The sequence below is a fragment of the Eschrichtius robustus genome, chromosome 10 (genome assembly GCF_028021215.1).
Source record: "Eschrichtius robustus isolate mEscRob2 chromosome 10, mEscRob2.pri, whole genome shotgun sequence".
Classification (NCBI taxonomy): Eukaryota; Metazoa; Chordata; class Mammalia; order Artiodactyla; family Eschrichtiidae; genus Eschrichtius; species Eschrichtius robustus.
The window spans coordinates 56,332,156-56,352,060 of record NC_090833.1 but is presented as its reverse complement, the minus strand read 5'-3'; the positions used below and the strand labels follow the sequence as shown (position 1 = coordinate 56,352,060).

Here is a 19,905-nt window from a genome sequence, read left to right as displayed (position 1 = left end):
GCTTACCTCTCCAGCTTCATTTCAATTGACTCTCCCCCTTGCTTTCCGTACTCTAGTTTCCTTTTAGTTCCTAGAAAGTTCAAGACCTCAAGGTCTTCCCAGATGTTTCCTTTAACTTAATATTTCATTTCAGCTTCTCATTACATATTATATAACTCCCTCTCCTTACCCCAGCCAGCATCATGGTATTGCAGTCACTCAGAGATTGAGGTCATAGTGTGAGAAATGCATAGCACTCCTTCACAACTGTAATAAAATTATCTGTATGCAAGTATTTAATGCCTGTCATTTTTTAAAAGAGAGAGACCTTGTCAGTCATCTTCATCATTGTCACCCCAGCAACTGGCACATAGTAGATATTCAATATGTATTTGTTGAATGAGTGAGGAATCTAGTTAGCTTCTTATATTATTTAAGGTCTAATTTACTTTTAAAAAAATAATGCCCCATTTTTACTAGAAATTTGACTAAATTAATGGATTTATATAATCAAAAAGTCAAATTCTTTTTCCTTTGCCTCCAGTTTGGTAGGTCATGTGGATTTCTGGGATCTTGGCCAAAGAGTACAAAGTCAGATTCCTCAGTTCTTTGTGTTCAGTGTTATTAAGCATTCTTAAAGGTCATCTATTAAAGCATTCATGTAAAGGAAGAAAAGTCACCACAATGCTACCTGAAAGACTTCATGGTCCTGGAAGGGTGTGTTTCTACCCTTAGTATAGAATTAGTAGGCCATTTGGATGTCAGTATTCAATATCATTTTAAATGCTAAGATAAAACATGCTGAAATAACATACCTCCTTGTCATGTGTTAGCTCTTTTCTCTCATTCCCTATGATTTTTCCTACCAAAAAAACTTTCCTTTGTGATTTTATATATATATATATATATATATATATATATATATATATATATATATATAAATATATATATATATATAATATTAAGTGGCTGTTTAGATTCCTCCTTTCATTCCAAGATTCCAATTTTATTGATATATTTAATAAGTAATTGACATCAATAGTTTTATGATCAAAGCAGCGATGACTATAATATACACTAAGATAAATGAAAATGTTTGTTTGGTCTAGTATATCATTGACTTAGAATGAATTTAGAAATAATATTAAAAGCTTGAGAAGATGGCAGGATCTGAAAGTGATCTAAGAAATTTGATGGTGAGTTTAGTTATTCAAAGTTATACTGTACTGCAACATAGAGATGATACATAACTCACCTTAAGTTCATTCCAGAGGTTGTATTGCCAACACCTGAACCCGAAGCCTCATTGTCACTATAATGCTGTCATCTGCCCCAGGTATTTTTCTTCATTTGTTCAAAAAGCACTTACTATGCACACCATGGTGCTTGATGCTTGCTTGTTTAACAAGAAAGCTGAAGGGCATGGCATGGTTCAGGTTCTTATAGTTTAACCTGGAGACAAACTGTGAAAAAAATCTACAGTTTTTTGGTTCTACAGAACCAAAACTGTGTGTTCTTATGTATGTAATCTTTAATATTCTTAATGTAGTTATCAACATAAACTCAAAGCATAATTAATCAACATAAAATCAAAGAGTTGTGTAAATTCATTCTACACGTTTATTGAGAACCATATAGTACAAAAGATGTTGTAGGAACAGCATAGATAAGTAAGATCCCATCCCGGTCCTCCACACAAAAATCAAAAGAATATAACAAGCTAAAAGTAAATGTCAGAGGAATAAAGAACTAAGAGTTTAGTAGGGAGGTGCCAGAGGATTCAAACACAAGGTGGCGTTTGTGACGGGACAAAGTATGTTTAGAACCAAGCCTGCAGAGACTCAGTCTCACAATATCACAAGGAAGTTAACAGTACTCTATTGTATATTTGAAAGTTGCTAAGAGAGTAGATCTTAAAAGTTCTCATCACAAGAAAAAATTGTAACTGTGTGTGGTGAATGTTAACTTATTGTGGTTATATGTCAGTTGTACCTCAATTTTTTAAAAAAGAAGCACAAGGAACATATAAGGAACAGAGCAACTGGGTTTGAATAGAATATTATGGGTTAAGAGGACTAATGGGGAATGATTAAAAAGTAGGTTGTGTTGGGTGATAGAGGGCTGAAAAATATGCTGAAAGTAACTGGGAAGCTACTGAAGCTTTGGAAGCAAAAATGACATTCACATGTAAGGTGAAGATTATTAAAGTACCACCCAGGATTACCATTCAGGATTGCTATGAGAATTAGATAAGATAATGCCTGCCACATAGTAAATGTTAATAAATAGTAGCTGCTATCATTCACCTGACTAGAGACAGGGAGGCCAATTGATTACTCGGTGAGTTGAGCAGGTGATGTGAAGACCTGTCACCTGGCAGTAATGGTAGCAACAGAGAGGTGACGGGGGCAAAAAAGATGGACACTATTTAAATTGAAAAGGGTAGAGAAAGGGGTTTTTTTTAAGGGAAAGCTGTTTGACTATAAAATTTAGAAACATTTAAGCAACAAAATATCATGAACAAAGTGTTATTTCCCCTAAATTAATCTATGAGTTTAGTGCTAAACTAATGAAAATACTAATAGTTTCATTTGGGGGTGGTGTTTTGTTCGATTTTGTTTGGGGTTTTGTTTTTGGTGGGGTTCTTGTTTGGGGTTTTTTTTGTTTTGTTTTTTAAAAAAAGAATTTATTTGCAACTGCAAAGGGGAAAGATGGTTCTCATAGCAATCTTTTAGCACCTGGAATGTTGGAACATTCTGTTGGTTCATCCACTATGAGCATATCGGTGGAAAACCATATGAAAATACAAACTTCTGAAGAAGTATCAGGTTTTTTTTAAATTTTACTTTATGTTTTTGTACAGCAGTTTCTTATTAGTCATCCATTTTATACATATTAGTGTATACATGTCAATCCCAATCTCCTAATTCATCCCACCCCACTTTCCCCCCTTGATGTCCATACGTTTGTTCTCTACATCTGTGTCTCTATTTCTGCCCTGCAAACTGGTTCATCTGTACCATTTTTCTAGGTTCCACATATATGCGTTAATATATGATATTTGTTTTTCTCTTTCTGACTTACTTCACTCTGTATGACAGTCTCTAGGTCCATCCACGTCTCTACAAATGACCCAATTTCGTTCCTTTTTATGGCTAATATTCCATTGTATATATGTACCACATCTTCTTTATCCATTCGTCTGTCAATGGGCATTTAGGTGGCTTCCATGACTATTGTAAATAGTGCTGCAATGAACATTGGGGTGCATGTGTCTTTTTGAATTATGGTTTTCTCTGGATGTATGCCCAGTAGTGGGATTGCTGGATCATATGGTAATTCTATTTTTAGTTTTTTAAGGAACCTCCATACTGTTCTCCACAGTGGCTGTATCAATTTACATTCGGTGGGGTTCTTGTTTTATATCAGTTTTTAAATCAAAATTTATTGAGATAAGTAGTTTTTTTTTTTTACAGATTTCTTCTGACAGTTCATAGCGTATATAAATGGTCTTTATTGATTTAAATATCTCTCCCTGATCATATAAAAATTCAATTATGGGTTAAAAATAGTGGACCATTTAGTTCAACCTAAATACAATACATATATGGATCTAATTCTAGAGTCTAATGGTCTAATATCCATAAAAATTTTATTATAACCATCTAGATTTGCAAAACACTATCTTAGGAATTATGATTCTATCAAACTTCAATTTGAGCAAATGTAGCATCAATTAAGTAAAAGCAGTTAATCTGAAAAGAGATTTATTTAAATTATTTTTAGAGAGAAAACACAGTCAGATGTCCTGCTATGGATGTTTAGGAGCTGGCTGCTGTAAACCTGAATCAGACCTGCAGGTGATGTTCATGCCTGAGCCCTCACAGCTAAAACCTCCCCCTTCCTTTGGGACCTGATGATTCAGGGAGTCTCCTGATACTCTCCCACCTCTGACCAGGGCTGCATGTGGAACAGTGGGGGCCAACTTGGGAAAAGCTGGAATTTAAACTGCTTCAGCCAATTTTTGTCTGTTTTGATTATTTTATTTTCTTAGCTCAGTGAACTTGCACTCAGCCAAGCTGCCGAACAACTTTCTTGAGCTTTTTTCTCATGGGAGACAATCCACCTTTGATAAAAGGAAGTGCTTCTTTCCAACTCTTTCTCAAGGCCATCCCTTCTAGGGGTCATGCTTCTGATGTATATGACTAATATTTTTGTGCACTTTGGGACATTTCTTCTCAATTTATATGCAGTAAATTCTCTCCTCGATTGATTTTGATTTTCTGCAAATTTGCATCACACTTTTTTTGTTTTTGGGTTTTTTTTTTAAGAATACCTTTTCTCTCTCCTAACTTTATTTATTTATTGGCCACATAAGGCCAATATCTGGATGTTTGAACGGGGTGTACCATAGCAGGTCTATGTCAGGGGGAGGCAGCCATAGTTAGAAGCTTGAGCACAGGGTATTGACACCTGAGCAGGGTAAGGTGTGTTCCAGTTAGGGAGCTGGTGGTGGGCCACAGCAAGACTTCGAGGTCTGAGCAAGGACTGGGGGGCATCTGTTGAGGGGGGTGGGATGGCATGACAGATAGATGGTAAAATGCTTACATACAAAGGTGATTCATGCAGTAAATTGGTAATCTGAGATTAACAGAAGCCATTTTCTCACTATGGGGAGAAATGGATTTAAAAATATGAAAAGAGGTTAGAATGAAAAAAGTTAGAATGAACCCTTTGTAGTTGATTTAAAATTGGAGTTATCAGTGTGAACTCATAATTTTCAATACATATAGAAATAAGTAATGAGGTAAATGTGCTCACTTTTTAATTGGGTTTTCTTTTTATTGTTGAGTTGTAAGAGTTACTTATATATACCACATACAATTCCCTTATCAGTTATATCATTTGCAGATATTTTCTCCCAGTGCTGTGTGTCTTCTCCTTCTTGATTTGTCCTTCATTTGAAGCACAGTGCTTTTAATTTTGATGAATTCCAATTTACCAACATACTTGTGGTTTTGCATCATAACTAAGAAACCATTACCAAATCCAACGTTGCAAAGATTTACTCTTTTGTTTTCTCCTAAGAGAAACAAGGAGAAATCTTAACTAAGGAGTAGTCTTAACTCCTATACTTAGCTCTATGATTTTTTTTGAGCTAATTTTTGTAATGGTGTGAGGTAGGGATCCAACTTTATTCTTCTGTCAAAAAAAAGTTTTTTACATTCCCACTAACACTTTTATTATTTACAGGAGGATTGGTTATAGCAGGGTGGAGGTGGCAGGGGTGGTTCAGACCCCAACCACCACCATCAATGACACACAATAATAAATAAATAAGCAGCTGTGGTTGGTCATGGGGGGGGGCACAGGTTCTTCTATAAGAAGTGGAGGATTGAGGGTCAGACAGGGCCCTGTCATGAGGACAGAAGCTGGCCAAATCCTAATGAAGTTCTGTTTTTCAGAATTTATTTGTTTGAAAATGGGAGGGAGAGGGCTTATTTTAAGTGGTAAGACTGGATAGAATCAGGAAGGGTAGGGGGGTCTTTTAATATTTTGTGGAATGACATTTTTTTTCAATGTGTGTAATATCTCTTTATTCAGTGTTTTTTCTCCTCTGTGCAATCTTGTCTTTTGGTGAAAATGATGCAGTTATGCCACACTGGCGTTTCCAATGGCACAAGGTGATTTTAGGTGGTTTACTGACTTGGCATTAAACAACAGTGAGTCACAGAGTGAGCAAGTCATTTCTTTCTCTTGCAAGCCTTCTAATTACGTCAAAAGATTTTCTCTGATTCTTGCTAATCTCCCTCTTTAATAACGAGGGCAAGTCTCAAGTTGACAGCATTCTGTGACCATCAGTATCTTCCTAGGTTTCAATAAAAGTAATTTGCTTTCATTATCTTCATTTTTTATAATCATCCTCTACTTATGAAAAATGATACTGATTTTCCATTTAGGATGGTGATATAAGTTAAGCCAAAAAAATTTTTCAGTGAAAAGAAAAACAGACAGATAATGTTATGTAGATGTCACACAAATAAATTGTAATATTGCTATACAAATAATGACACCATTCCAGAATTTCTGGTCCCTTATGATTTCTTCTGTATGTGCTTTTGAGAGAGATTTGGGAGCTCAAAGGAGCTAAATTGCCTTTGGAATATTTAAGACAAGACATCAGCCAAACTACAGTAGCTTTTACTTGTTTACAAGTCCTTATACCACCTTCTGGTTTAAAAGAAAGTTCTTGTCATTAATTATCACAGCATTGATCCTTGAAGTGAAATGTGATTAGAACTGCACGATATGTATTGCTGAAGATACAGGATCTCTGCAGTATATTATTGTAGCATCATGGAATTTTAGAAAACAAAGAGACATTACTGACACTTTCCTGATCAGATGAATCTGACTATAATTTGGTAGGTCATTTAGCTCTTGGTCTTAAACCTGTAAAGGTATCCTTTGTGAGTTCTCTGTAGCGCAGACTCACCTGCAACAGTCCTGTTAGAGTTCGTGTAGGTCAAGAGGCTGCGTCTTCAAAAATCAGAATAGCAGTTTGTTAGTTATTAGCCATATTTCAACTTAAAAAGAAATCAAATGATCCCAGAACACACACTTGAAAGATCTCCCTCAGAAAATAATACTGTAGATTTATTATTACTGGCACAGATAGTATCATCCATTACAATGTTTATTGACAAAGCTTTTCCCATTTTAATATTTCTCATCATTTCCTCAATCAGTATTGCTAGTTGCCCTATAAAGAATTTAACACTCAGCTTAATAGTAGAGATGATGTACACTGTTTCTATAGCATTCTGAAGCAGAACATTACATGTCCACATCAAATTCAACAAAAAGTGTGAGGGAAATCATTTCAGCATCTCTCAGGGGCCTCGCTAGCTCTCACGGAGAGTAAGGTGGTGGTGACTGTTCCGTAGAGAGTTTCTCATAGGCAGGTGGAGCGTTGGGAACCTGTGAGGGTGAGAAAGGAGAGCATGGGCTTGGCAGCAGTGCATGTGGTTCTGGAAGAGGGATTAAGTCAAAATAGTTAGCGTGATGTTTATACTTTTGCTCTGGATTGAAACTTGTTTAACTGTCCACAGCTAATTTCCACCCAATGAGGTAATCGTTATTAGGTTACACAAGTATATATGTTGAAACATTGTTGGGGGAAACAACGGCAGAGAAAAAAGGGCTAAGTGGCTTCCCAAAAATTTCAGAAACTTATTTATACCTGGCTTATCCTTGTCAGTAGATGCCCCAAACCCTAACTAATGAATTCTTGAATCCTGTTAAACAGACACCGATCGCACTTCATCTTTACCACAAGCATAAATCCCTATAGTCGTGTCTAAAGTCCATTGCTACTATCAACAGAGCACAAATGTGTCAGGCCTTCATTTAATGCTCACAACAGCCCTGGGAGTATTTTCAAGGTTTTCATGTTACAGGTCGGGAAACTGAGGCACGAGGAGGTTAAGTCACTTGCCGAAGATCACACAACTGGTAAGTCATGGAGTAACTTGGCTCTGGAGTCAGTGCTCTCAAAAACTATGATGTACTACATCTATACCAGCACTGTCCAATAGAAATAGAGTGCACCACATATGTGACTTTAAAATTTCTAGTAGCTACAGTTTAAAAAATTAAGAGAAACAGGTAAAATTGATCTCACTAATATATTTTATTTAACCCCACCTACCAAAATATTATCACTTCGACATGTAGTCAATATAAAAATCATTAATCAATTATACTCTTTTCCTCATACTATGTTTTTGAAATCTGGTATGTATTCCAGCACATCTTAATTCAAACAACTCTGTTTCAAGTGTTCAATAGCCACATGTGACTAGTGGCTACCCTATTGGACAGTGCAACTCTATACAATTAATAGTAGGTACTTTTTTTTCTCCGTTAGATAATATCTGTGTTCAGGACAAAGGCAATTATACTAAAAACATAAGACAAAAGAATATTGTATCCAGAACCAAATTCTTCCTTCAGATCTTACATGTAGGGGTCTCATTATTGACCCTGGAAAATCTGGGTATGAGAGGACACAACTTAAGAAAATCTCTATGATTCCCTTGTTTTTAATCTTACTATTTATTTTTTATTATGGTAAAATATACATAACAAAAATTTACCATTTTAACCACTTTTTAAAGTCAGTAGCATTAAGCACATTCACATTGCCCTTGCTTTCTAAATGGGAATAATTTTATTCATTTAAGTTAAAAGCAGCCATACACAAAAACACCAAGATGCAGGATCTCAACCTACCACAGGTTCACAATTGTTCTCTTGAAAAGGCAGTTTGGTGTCCTGGTGACCAAGCCCCTCACGTGAACATCTTCCTGTTAAGGTACTTTGAGTACCAGCATGAATGCTTTTGTCCTGAAATGTGAATTCATGAAGGTAAGTGGGTGAGGAAAAAATAATTGAGTCCATTAAAGAAAAGAGGAAGAAGCCAAAGTTTTAAGAATGGGTCTTAATCTTGGTTCTGCCACTTATTCGCTGTGTATCCTCAGGCTAGTCACCTTATCTCTCTGAACTCCAGTGTTTTCATCTGTAATATGAAGATAATATCGCCTACATCTCAGAATTGTTGTGGGAATTAACTAAAGGTGAAGCACCTAGTACAGTGCCTGACACCCACTAGTTAGTCAACGAATATTTTTGAAGGGAAGGAAAAAAAGAGTGAATCTAAAAAATGGCTCTCAGAGAATGGTTACAAGTGGAATAGATCAGAGCTAGTGAAGCAGGAGCTGGTATCACAGTAAGGACAAGCATATGAGCAACTCGATAGCAGGGACACTGTCTATTTCTGCCTTCCCCATAATGACAGCAAAATATCTGAAACAGTACGAATGCCTGTGTTGTGATAGAAATGCTGTGGCTGTAGCACTGAGCTTCCAAGTCACATCACAACAATGATGGCAAGTCAGTCAAAGGCTGTCCTGCACCTTGAGTTATTGGGGGAGGGGTGGGTAAAACTGAGTTCGGTGGTTTGCATAGGTTTAGGGGGTAATGCTCTCCATCCCTAGAATAGAATGTCAACCGTTTATGCAAGGCAGAGACACATACCAAAATGGGGACTGCAGGAGCGGTCCACCCTAGTGAGGGGGAGTATTTCATTACTGACATTGTTTAAAATTGCTGGCACATTGTGATTATAAAAAGCAGACTAACTTTTAGTTGCTTTTACTGTTAAATTCTCCACAGCAGTGGCTCTCAAACTTTAGAATGCATCAGCGTCACCTGGAGGGTTTGTTAAACACAGATTGCTGGGCTCACACCCAGAATTTCTTAACATGGTATGTCTAGGGTGAAGGCCCACGAATTTGTGTTTCTAGCAAGTTCCCTGGGTGATGCTGACCCTGCTGGTCCAGGGCCACACAGAGAACCGCTGCTCTCCAGACGATGCAATTTCTTATCGCCTGTGCCTGGGGTGACTCAGCTACGCTCAGACACTTAGAGGGAGGAGGAGGTCAAGTGGGGACCATAGGAAAGGAGGGAGTGTATATCCCATCTAAAGGGACAAACCACTGCATAGCTGCCAGTTTCTGCCAGATCTTTTGATTTTTTAAAAACAAGAAACTAGAAATTAAGATTTTTATGTAAACTGTTACTTTTAAATGCTCACACCTAATTCATTTTTTTAAGATACAGACCCGAACATATCTGAACCCAATCCACCAGTAGGGCATGAGCAGCTCTCTGTGGTCCTGGCTGAGGGCGGCTGGAAGAGGGAGGCTGTGCAGGTGTTCAGTGCCTCTGCAGGCTTGTCTGCAGACCATGGCTGATTATTGGGGTTACTGGGTTGGAAGAGAAGGGCATCAAGGCAGGTCTCCCAGGGAGGAGAAGTGTTTGGAACATCAACTGGATGAGGCCACACATGGTTGGAGGTGATACCTACACAGTGTGCAGACTGTAAAGAAGTAATTTTCCTAAACTCTAGTCTGAAATCATTATTGACACTACCCCTTGGAAGGATATAAGCACAAGAACCCCAATTTTGACATGAGGGCCCAGGGAGGTTCTGCTCCCCTCCACCATTCCCAGCAATATATCTCAGGTAAGGTGTTTAATGCATTCTCTCCCTTTACCTCAATTATTGCTTTTATTCTTTTTTTTTTTTTTTTTTTAATCCTCACCTGCCATAGGAGAGGAGCGTGGGCCACTTCCCCAGTTCACTGCCAATTCTCTGTATTTGCATCAAACTTCAGTGTGTGTGTTAAAACATAGGTTCCCGGGTCCCACCACCAGAGATGGTCCCAGAATCTGCATTTTAGCAAGAACCCTAGGTGATTCAAGTGCAAAGTCCCCTGACCATACATTGAGAGACATGACACCTCAAGACATGAGTGTAAACTGAGCTACCAGCAGAGCCTTTAAATTCTTCCCCAAGAATCAAAAGTATTATGTCCTAAACTTCCCAAGTGAAAGAGTAAAACTGATAAATATGAAAGCCAACTTCCACTCCCTTACAAATCATTTTCCTCTGAGACACATTGCTGCAAAAAGCAGTCTTTCCTTTCAGAAGATGTTTTTCAGATCTAAGGGGAATTGTTAGCCAAAGGGGAAATTTTAGGAGACCTTAATTCCAACCAACATTTCTACCATTCTGTGGTCAGTGTAAGTGGGAGAATAAACATATTTCAAAGCCTAATGAAGGTTGCTACAGGTGGAGTGATTCAGGTACCCAAAACTTGCGTTTATCATCACTTATGTTCTTCTGCTTTATAATGAAAATAGAATCACCGAAGAGAGACAGGGAGATTATTATGTAATTAAATGCAGTACTTAATGCACTATTTTACATAATTTTGCCTAAACTTCTTAGACTGCTGGTCCCCAACCTGGCTTTTCAGGAGATATGAAAGTCTCAAAACAAGATTTTAATATTAATTTAAAAAATAAATGACAGCATTTTTAAACATTAGGGAACAAGGGAATTTAAACACAGTTCTATCTCATAAAAATTCCAAAAACTCTGCAAATCACTGGTCTAGACCTGGAGGAATGGAGGGTGGCAGGTTGAACTTGAACTACACCAGGCAAAATGCTCAGTGTCTGAGCCCACAACACTAAGACTGTTACTCTTCAATTGAACACATTTAAGATGAGAGTGTTGAAGCAGAAAGGAAAAAAAACAAAACAAAACACATTGCCTTTTTGTCCGGGTAGCATCAAGCTAGCAATCGTGGACAGTTAGGAAATGGGTACCAACATACTGAGTTTGTAGAGTTTTTACTCCTTGAAAGACTAAATCATTTTTCTTTTACTATGCAGACATAGGGCTTCCCTGGTGGCACAGTGGTTAAGAGTCCACCTGCCAATGCAGGGGACACAGGTTCGAGCCCTGGTCCGGGAAGATCCCACATGCCACGGAGCAACTAAGCCCGTGCACCACAACTACTGAGCCTGCGCTCTAGAGCCCGCGAGCCACAACTACTGAGCCCACAAGCCACAACTACTGAAGCCCGTGCTCCTAGAGCCTGTGCTCGGCAACAAGAGAGGCCACCGCAATGAGAAGCCCGCGCACCCCAACGAAGAGTAGCCCCCGCTCGCCGCAACTAGAGAAAGCCCACGTGCAGCAACGAAGCCCCAACGCAGCCAAAAGTAAATAAAGAAAATAAATAAATTTATTTATTTAAAAAAACTTTTTAATATGCAAACATAGAATGAAATTTTTTAAATTATAGAAGAAAACATATTAAATAAAAACTGATACACATCATGTTATATCATCTGTGTCTAGGTGTATAATAGAGTAAATGAGGCTCAGAGAACTGAAAATCTAAGACCACCAAGCAAGTCAATGGCAGACAATGAGACCAACTCCTTATGCCATACGATTGGGTGACTGCTGTGTGCCAGGCACCGTTCTAGGCACTGGAGGTACAAAGATGAATAAGAAATATTCTCTGTCCCAGCTCATAAATGGGAGGAAGAGAAGGGGTGAAGAAGCAAAAAGTAAATAACAAATTACAAGGCAATGTCATAACCCAGTGCTAGAGGTACACATAGAGTGTGTGGCAGAGAGCAAAGAGTTTTATCCCTAACCTCCTAACCCAAGGCTTTGCTACAGAGCTTGGTCTGGAGTCTTATTCAGGCTCAGAAACTTCTCCTTCCCATAAATGTCACCACACTGGAGGGCTGCTGCTTGGTGGCTGTATCCCCCCAAGCTCACCCTGTCTTTCATGGTTGGTATCTGGGACACTATGGCAAGATGGGCATTAGGGAAAGGGACACATGGGACTGCCCAGGCTTCCCGGCAATGAGAAGAATTTGAAGCTACAGCTCTCACCTTTCCTTTCTCCTCCTCAGACTGCCGCAGGCTCCAACCCTCCACCCAGGCCAGTCCTCCCCTCCATCACAGAACCTCTTTCTCTGCATGAAGTGCTTGCTGAATGAGGACTGGAACTTTCCAACATCTTTTGTAAATATCAATTTTTTTCCATTACTTATCAACCTCAGAAGCTTTCAGATCTGCAATAACAAGGCAGAGAGGGAGAGAGAGAAAAAGAAAGAGAGAGAGCAAGTTGCAGCTCTCCTTCCATCCCATTTCTCACTGTGGAGAATGCTTAAGCTCCAAAGTGCTCCCTGGCTTTGAAGCAAGGTTTCTGAAACCTGTCGTCTTTATAGTCTAGAGACTCTGTTGATGTTTCTCATACGTGGAAGATCCTGCTACCCCAAGGCTGGACTGTGTCGTTTGTTAACTTCCTGCTCGTATGGGTAAAGGAGAAAAATCCTATTAAAACCACATTGGCCATCAGTGGAGGAAGGAATCTGTTAAAAACCTGGTGGTCTTTTGTGCTGCTGAGGGGTGGATGGTTTCCTCACTGCACTGATGGCTGGACGGGTCCTGGGTATGATGGGTTGCTTGCTAACAGAGTTAGAAGAACTTGGAATTCCCAGGCAACCTGGGAGGAAAGGGGTGAAGAGGCAAGGTGAGAGGAGAGGGCCTCTAAGTGGAGTAACAGAGCCAGTGGGAATCCCCAGAAGGATTGGTAAGATCTGGAGTGTCTCAAATGCTGCTGTTCACTGTGCAAGAGAACCATGAACCCTTCCCCTGTGCCCCACAAACCATTAGTGCTCAGCTACACGCACAGATAGGCACTCGAGTTTCCTGTGAGTGGAACCAAAAAGAGGGGCCAAGTTCCTGACTGGTGTTCACACGTGGGCAGAGGCAAAGGAAGAGTTACAAGAAGTACAATGTAGAGAAAGACTCATTGGAACCAGGAATCAGAGATAGAGATGATCATGAGAATGTCACCCCACTCCCCAGAAATTCAGAGAAAGAAGGAGAAAGGAGGTCCTTGATCTGGAGGGACCAAGCAGTGGGAACTTTACCACCTTCAAGCTTCTGTATCCACTTCGTCTTCTACAGTACCAGCAGCTGATGAGCAGTAAAATTCCCAGGATCACTATCAGGATGCCAATCCCTGCAGCCCTGGCCCGAGAGATAGACAAATACATCTTGGTACAGAAACCTTGTTCCAGATTATAATGAAATGTGCATCAATGTGTTCTCTTCACAGGGGCTTTGCAGTCAGAGCAGTCCCCAAGGAGTGTCCCACCCCACGCCACACCAAGCACCCACCAGGCCTCCAGCACTCGTACCCAGGGACGGGACCATCTCTGGAATCCTCTCAGGTGTGTGCCCACAGCAGCAGTGCTAACTGGCCTGGGCCCCAGCACCAAAGTTCCAGGTGCAACAGGTGCAGTAGTAACTGACCCTTATGTGGACAACATATTTATTGAGACTGAATTATCTTTTCTTTTCATTAGGGCTAGTTTAAAACATTTTCCCCAACTATCAGTCTACAAAAAAGAAGCAGAAAGGAACATTGACTTAATGTCTGCTGTAAGCTGGGCACCATGATAACCATTCTACATGCATTAGATTATTGAATTCTCACAACACCCCTGCCAAGCACTGGGGCAAGCACCCCACTATAGGCCCACAACAATCCACTGGGATAGGTAGGATATTCATTTCACATCTGACATCCTCAAGATTTTAGGCTGGTAAAATGCCCAAGGTTGTACAACCGGAGAGCGGCAGAACCAGCATTCCCAGCGACTGGCCCGAGGTACCCAGCCAGTGCCTTTCCTGCTGCATCGCCCTTTCCTGAAATGAAGCTGTCACGGGGACCTTCAGTGGGCTCTCGTGACTGGAGCCAGCTGATTCAACTCCCAGCATGCCTGTGCTCTAATTCCACCCCCCAGGTCTGTGGTCACCCCCTTGGACATCTTGACACACATAGAGCTCTGTTCCAGTTCTTTTATTTTTTTTTCAATTTATTTATTTTTGGCTGCGTCAGGTCTTCATTTTGGTGCGCGGGCTTCTCACTGCGGTGGCTTCTCTTGTTGCGGAGCACGGGCTCTAGGCATGCGGGCTTCAGTAGTCGTGGCTCGTGGGCTCTAGAGCGCAGGCTCAGTAGTTGTGGCGCATGGGCTTAGTTGCTCCACGGCATGTGGGATCTTCCTGGACCAGGGCTCGAACCCGTGTCCCCTGCAGTGGCAGGCGGACTCTTAACCACTGCGCTACCAGGGAAGCCTTCTGTTCCAGCTCTTCAACACACAGTTACATTGCACTCACACACGCCTAGTGAGAGCCGAGAACACTGGGATGTGCCAGACACACCACAAGAACCCACTGCCCAGCCAGGCAGGGCTCCTCAGATGTCACCCAGATACCTTCTGCAATGGAGTTGCCTGAGATGCATGTTAAAGTGCAGATCCTGGGCCCCCCGCCCCCAGACCTACTGAGACAGCCTCTTGGGTAGCAGTGCCTAGGAAGCTGCATTTTCACAAGCTCTATAGGCGGCTTATGCCCCCTCAACTGAGAACCTCTCTTGACGGTGGTTTCACAGAGTCTGTTGAGTCATCATACAAGAGCTGAAAGATATCCTACCTAATACCACGTGCAAGAGTATATTTTTGCTCTTGGGACATCTTTTCAGAAGATCTCCCCACCTCCACTCCCAGTTGACCATGCAGGTATGTTAGAGAATTCCACTAGGGTCTTCTGAGGAAATGCTCCAGCCTGAACTCCTCCTCGGTGCCTTTGATGGGTTCTTCATGTCTCTTGCCCCTGCTAGGTCATTCTGGTAAAGCTATTCAACAGTTCTTTCCCGAGAGAGCAGGTTTGCAGGAAGTTCTGAGCAGACCACTTAAGAGATGGTCCACATAAAAACCAGGTTCCTCGTTTGTCCTGTTGGAGTCTCCACTCGGGGTGGGGGGGGGCCCTCCCTGGGGGGGGCCCTCCCACTACCCCCCCACATTGCCCACTCTCATCCATGCAGAGTGTGTCCTACAGCCTGTGTTCCCATCACAGCACATACACTTGCCGAAATTACTCCCATGCCTAACTCTCCCACTAGGCTGTAAGATTTTTTTCAAAGGCAAGAATAGCATCTTGGGCTGGTATACAATGCTTAGCACTTAGAAATGTCTAATCATGTAAATACTTATTTTAAATTAATTCATAATACGAAACACCTTTCTTTAGGATAAAGTATTGATGCAAAGGTTATGACCCTCTTCACCTTGGAGTCAGTCAGCAGGTGGAGTCACACACATCTACCCTTCATCCTCACTTGCCCTTTGGCAACTTGCCTTTGTTCTGTCTGCAAACCACATCCGGGAGCCTGAGTGGAGTAGACAGGCAAGGCTTGAGGAAAGAGGCATATTGCTCCCAGACAGATGTTTTTCAGCCTGGGAACCCACAATGAATGCCTCATAGCCAAGAATGCAGACAAAAATGGCAAGATCCAGCTTTTTACCTTTCCTACCTCCTTGCCTCTTTGGCCTCAGAGAAGCTTGAGGTCCCTTGTAGGACCACAGGGTCTCCTCACCTCATTGCCAGGGTATTTATTTTCTGGAGAAATAGACACTAGAGAGTTTTACAGACAGGCACGTGCTGGGGGAAGCCAGCAGGCTGTGTCAGCAAAAGGCAAACTGGAAACCCCACTGGGTCTGGTTTTGAACTTACTCTTCAGCTGTGACGTAGGAGTGGCCGTGCCCCTTCTTGCGGGAACCATAGATGTAGTGAGCCTCTTCTCTTGGCATCTTGTGGGGTCAGGCCTCGGGTCACCTAACAGCAGGGGCACACAGGTGTCATTTCACGCATCCAGCATGTTCTTACATCTCATAAACACCCACAAAGACATTCTCACTAGGTGACCAGGAATGACAGCCGAACCCTCTGGTTTCTCCCTGTGAGAGGATTTGCACCTCCTTTCACTAATATCAAGTGGAAATTGCTCAGGTTCAAAGAAGGAACCACAAACAAAAGGAAAAAACTTTCAAACTGAGTTATAATTTGGGGGAAAAAATGTGACCTTTAATTTGACTCTATACCATAAACTTGTAGAGAAACAAACAAGAAGCATTTTTATTCATTCCTTACTTTCCCTGGCCCAAGACTGTGGTTAATAAGAGGAGTTATTTCTCTCCAAAGGTATTATTTTATATCGCTCATTGGACAAAAAGAAGGCTATGATGACATAATGTGTGTGTGGCCTAGCACAGCATCCTCCAAGCCCATTTTCCAACAAAGGAAACTGCCCCAAAATACAAAATTTTAAACTATGATACAAACAAATAGAAAAAAAGCTCATGAACTTCAGTGGTCATGAGTAGAGTGTGCTTGCTAAAAATCAACAATGGTTTCTCTTCTCTCCTTGCTAGTGTGTTTTTTTCTTTCCTCTATTGTTCTCATGAATCCCAAAGGTCTGGTCCCCATAGAGTTATATTAATGATCCTGTTTAAAACAGCTGAAGAGAAGTGGGAGAGAGGAGCAGAGAGTTTACCCCATGAACCCGTTCCTTGGGGCATTTCATGTGTAATTTTCCCTTCCCAGTTGTAAAGAAGAAATCACACTTGAACTCACTGATCATCTCAGGTGAATAATGTAGGGGTGAACTCTGTGTTCAAAATGATAGACACAAAACTTAATTAATTTTGCATTAAGCTGTTTTTGTAAATCTATACCTCCAGCTTTGAGCCTTGGCAAGCAGTGTGGGCTCATCAAATGCACCGCATCCCACCTGAGCCAAGAAAAGTGCTCCTTCAAGGGACCAGACACAGCTGCTCACGAGCGAGCTGCAGCCTGAACAACTGCTTCTCCTGCTTCTCTGCTCTGCTTCCTGGCAGCCTAGAGGCAGGACCTAGGAGGAGACTCTGTGAACCTTCAGAGGTCGGAGAATTATAAATGTTGAGGAGGAATTCTGCCGACAGCCAGGAGTCACGGAGGCTGGAGGATCACACCAGAATCTCCCAACCCTGTTCTGTTCTGAAAGAATGGGTGAGATGGCAATGCCCTTACCTGCCAGGATGGGATCCACTCCGTCTGCTGGCTGGCCCTGTGTGTGAAGATTGCTTCTCTGGCTCTTAATCTTTTTAATTTTTTTTTCCTGGTCTTGAGTCCCATGTTAGTCACGAGTTTGGATTTCTGATGGAGTCATTTGTGACTGCTTAATTGGCGTGAAAGAAACCGATTTCATTCCTCTCCTCAAAAAGTCACAGCTCACTATGGCCTCTGTTTTCCCCAATCCCAGGGTTTCATCTTAGGGAAGCCATTAATTTTAAATGCCAATCCCTTCTCTGTAGGGTTGCCAGATAAAATATAGGATTCCTAGTTACATTTGAATTTCAGATAAATAATGAATAATTTTTTAGTATAACTGTGTCCGGGCAATATTTTTTAGTGTAAGTATGTCCCACTTATTGCATGGGATGTATTTTTACTAAAAAAAAAATTATTTGTTATTTATCTGAAATTCAAATATAACTGGGCACCCTATACCTTCCCTCATCTCTACCTCAAAGGATTGGTGAGACTTTGGGCTCAGACCTGGAGGTCATCTAGGACCATGACCTCCTGATCAAGAAGAGGAAATAGAGGATCCCTAAATCTTCCTGAGCTGAGCTCCCAGATTTTTTGTGATGCCCTCAGAGATGACTGTGCCCTGGGAAGTGTGGGTTTCTTGCATTTGCAAGGAGCAGACAAAATTTCCTCTTTGAAGGTAGTATATGACCTACCCAGAATTTAATTAAAACCAGGGCTGATTCAACCTGACATCATAGCCTACTCCAAGAGTCAAATGGATACAGCCCAGAAGCATTTCAGTGGGAGAGAATTATCTTTGCTCACCAGCTCTCTGTAACCATTGTGGAAAAGCAAAAAGCAAACAAAACACCCACCAGAATAAAGGAATGTGAGCGTTCTCACCAGCTGAGGACTTAGATTAAATGACCACTACAGTCCCCTTCCCCATAACATCCAAGAGCCCCACTCCTTCCTGATCCTCTAGCTTTCCAGTTTCCACTGGACTGCTCTGTGTGAGGGCATTATCAACCTACTGGATAATCATCAGTGGAAATGGCAAGGGAGAAATAAAACAGGGTGGGGGAGGTTGATGCTTATTAGGTAAGATCCTTATCCTCTTCTTTCTGAAAAGGAGAGAAAATGCAAACAGATCTGAATGACAAGAAGGAGTCCGTCATATGAAGATGTGGGGAGAGCATTTCAAACAGAGAGAAGAACCGGTGCAAAGGCCCTGCAGCAGAGTAATGGGGCATGACTTGGTCTGGATCCCCAGAACTGAGGCTGACTCAGGAGATCTTGTAAGAAAATCAGGAAGGATACAAGTCTTTGGTGTTGAGGGATTTGGGGAGAGTAACTTCAACCTGAACCTCAGGGTTACACCTGATAACTCCCAGGAAGGCCTGGTGGTGAGTGCTAGTCTAGAAAGAAGGATGCAGTTCTGATCCAAGAGGCCAAAGGTTTGTGCTAAGCTGGACTCTACTAACTAACATGGCCCCCTGGATGATTGGCAGCAGGACCAGAGAGGAGGGAGGCATTGACCTGGATCTCAGGGCAAGGGGAAGCTCCCAGGTCTCGCTTAAGTCCCCTGGTGATGTGAGCTAATTCCAGGGCCCTGAGTGTGCCTGGACACTCTTCCAGGGTGGAAACCACAAGGCAGCTGGCATCGCCTCCCCCAGAGGGGGCTACAGGACTAGGCCCAGCAAACTGGGGACACTGTGACCGGTCTGGGCACTTCCTTTCCAGCTAATCTGCTTTTTGGAGCTCAGCGAGGGAGCCCTGATCAGCTCTTACAAGGGCATCTCTTTAGGTCATTGAGTGGTTAGCAGCCTCTGAGGTGCCCAGTCCTGTTAGGGTGAATCACCCAGGATGAGCTGGGGTGGCTTTTTTCAAATAACAGTTCCCAGGGAACCTCAGCCTGAAAACCCTACACATCCTGTTTCCTGGAAGTGCCCCCAGAAGTTCCCATCGACTAAGGCTCCTAGTTACTGTGCTTGGACCGGCCTAGGCCTCAGGCTCTGCCTCAGAGCCAGCCCAGGCCAGGCCCCACCTGCCCCCAGCCTGCACACTTCCTAGTGACTTCCTATCTTCCCCGGCAGTGTAACACCCAGCCACCCAGCCACCCAGCCACCAGGCTCACAGTCGGGGCTCTAGAGTCCAAACCACCTGCACCTCCTCTACTCAATCTGTGTGAGCTTGGGTAAATCATAAACCTCTTAGAACCTCACTGCATGCATCTATAAAAGTAGAGCTAATAATAGTATCTACTTCGTACATTAGTTGTGAGAGTAAAAGGAGATAATTACCCTGCTTGGCACAGTGTCTAAACTTGCTCTTGCTAAACAGAGTAAGTTTAGCAACAATGTTACTACAAGGCTGCCCCACCCACTACCCCTTTGGCCCACTTCCGACCTGCTTTGAGTTTGGATGCGGTGCTGCCGCTTCCTGTGCCCCAGTCCCAGGGTTAGAGCTTGCACCACGTGACACCTTGCCGGCCACTGCCCGGTTCTCTGCTGCCACCTGGTGGGCCTTGGCCCCCTTGCACTACAGGCCCACCTGATAAGCCACTGGGA

The 19,905-nt window shown here is 42.0% G+C and overlaps 1 protein-coding gene across 1 annotated transcript; it reads right to left on the bottom strand.

Annotated features, from left to right (window-relative positions):
* Nucleotides 1–6,701: 6,701 nt before the first annotated feature.
* On the bottom strand, nucleotides 6,702–19,803 carry MLANA (melan-A). The gene is made up of 6 exons (XM_068553608.1): nucleotides 19,745–19,803; nucleotides 17,333–17,477; nucleotides 15,998–16,099; nucleotides 13,354–13,450; nucleotides 8,275–8,388; nucleotides 6,702–6,960 (listed from the first exon to the last, which is right to left on the bottom strand). Exons 3-6 carry the CDS (start codon nucleotides 16,072–16,074, stop codon nucleotides 6,892–6,894), a joined length of 357 nt encoding a protein of 118 aa, XP_068409709.1. The 5' UTR covers nucleotides 16,075–16,099; nucleotides 17,333–17,477; nucleotides 19,745–19,803; the 3' UTR covers nucleotides 6,702–6,891.
* Nucleotides 19,804–19,905: the final 102 nt, after the last annotated feature.

Coding starts and splice junctions, on each gene's coding strand:
- MLANA (XM_068553608.1), bottom strand. CDS start 16,074: ATGCCAAGAGAAGAGGCTCACTACATCTATGGTTCCCGCAAGAAGGGG. Junction 13,451..15,997: donor TCCTACGTCACAGCTGAAGA/GTAAGTTCAAAA, acceptor CTCTCGGGCCAG/GGCTGCAGGGATTGGCATCC. Junction 6,961..8,274: donor AGAACAATTGTGAACCTGTG/GTAGGTTGAGAT, acceptor TCACCCTCACAG/GTTCCCAACGCTCCACCTGC.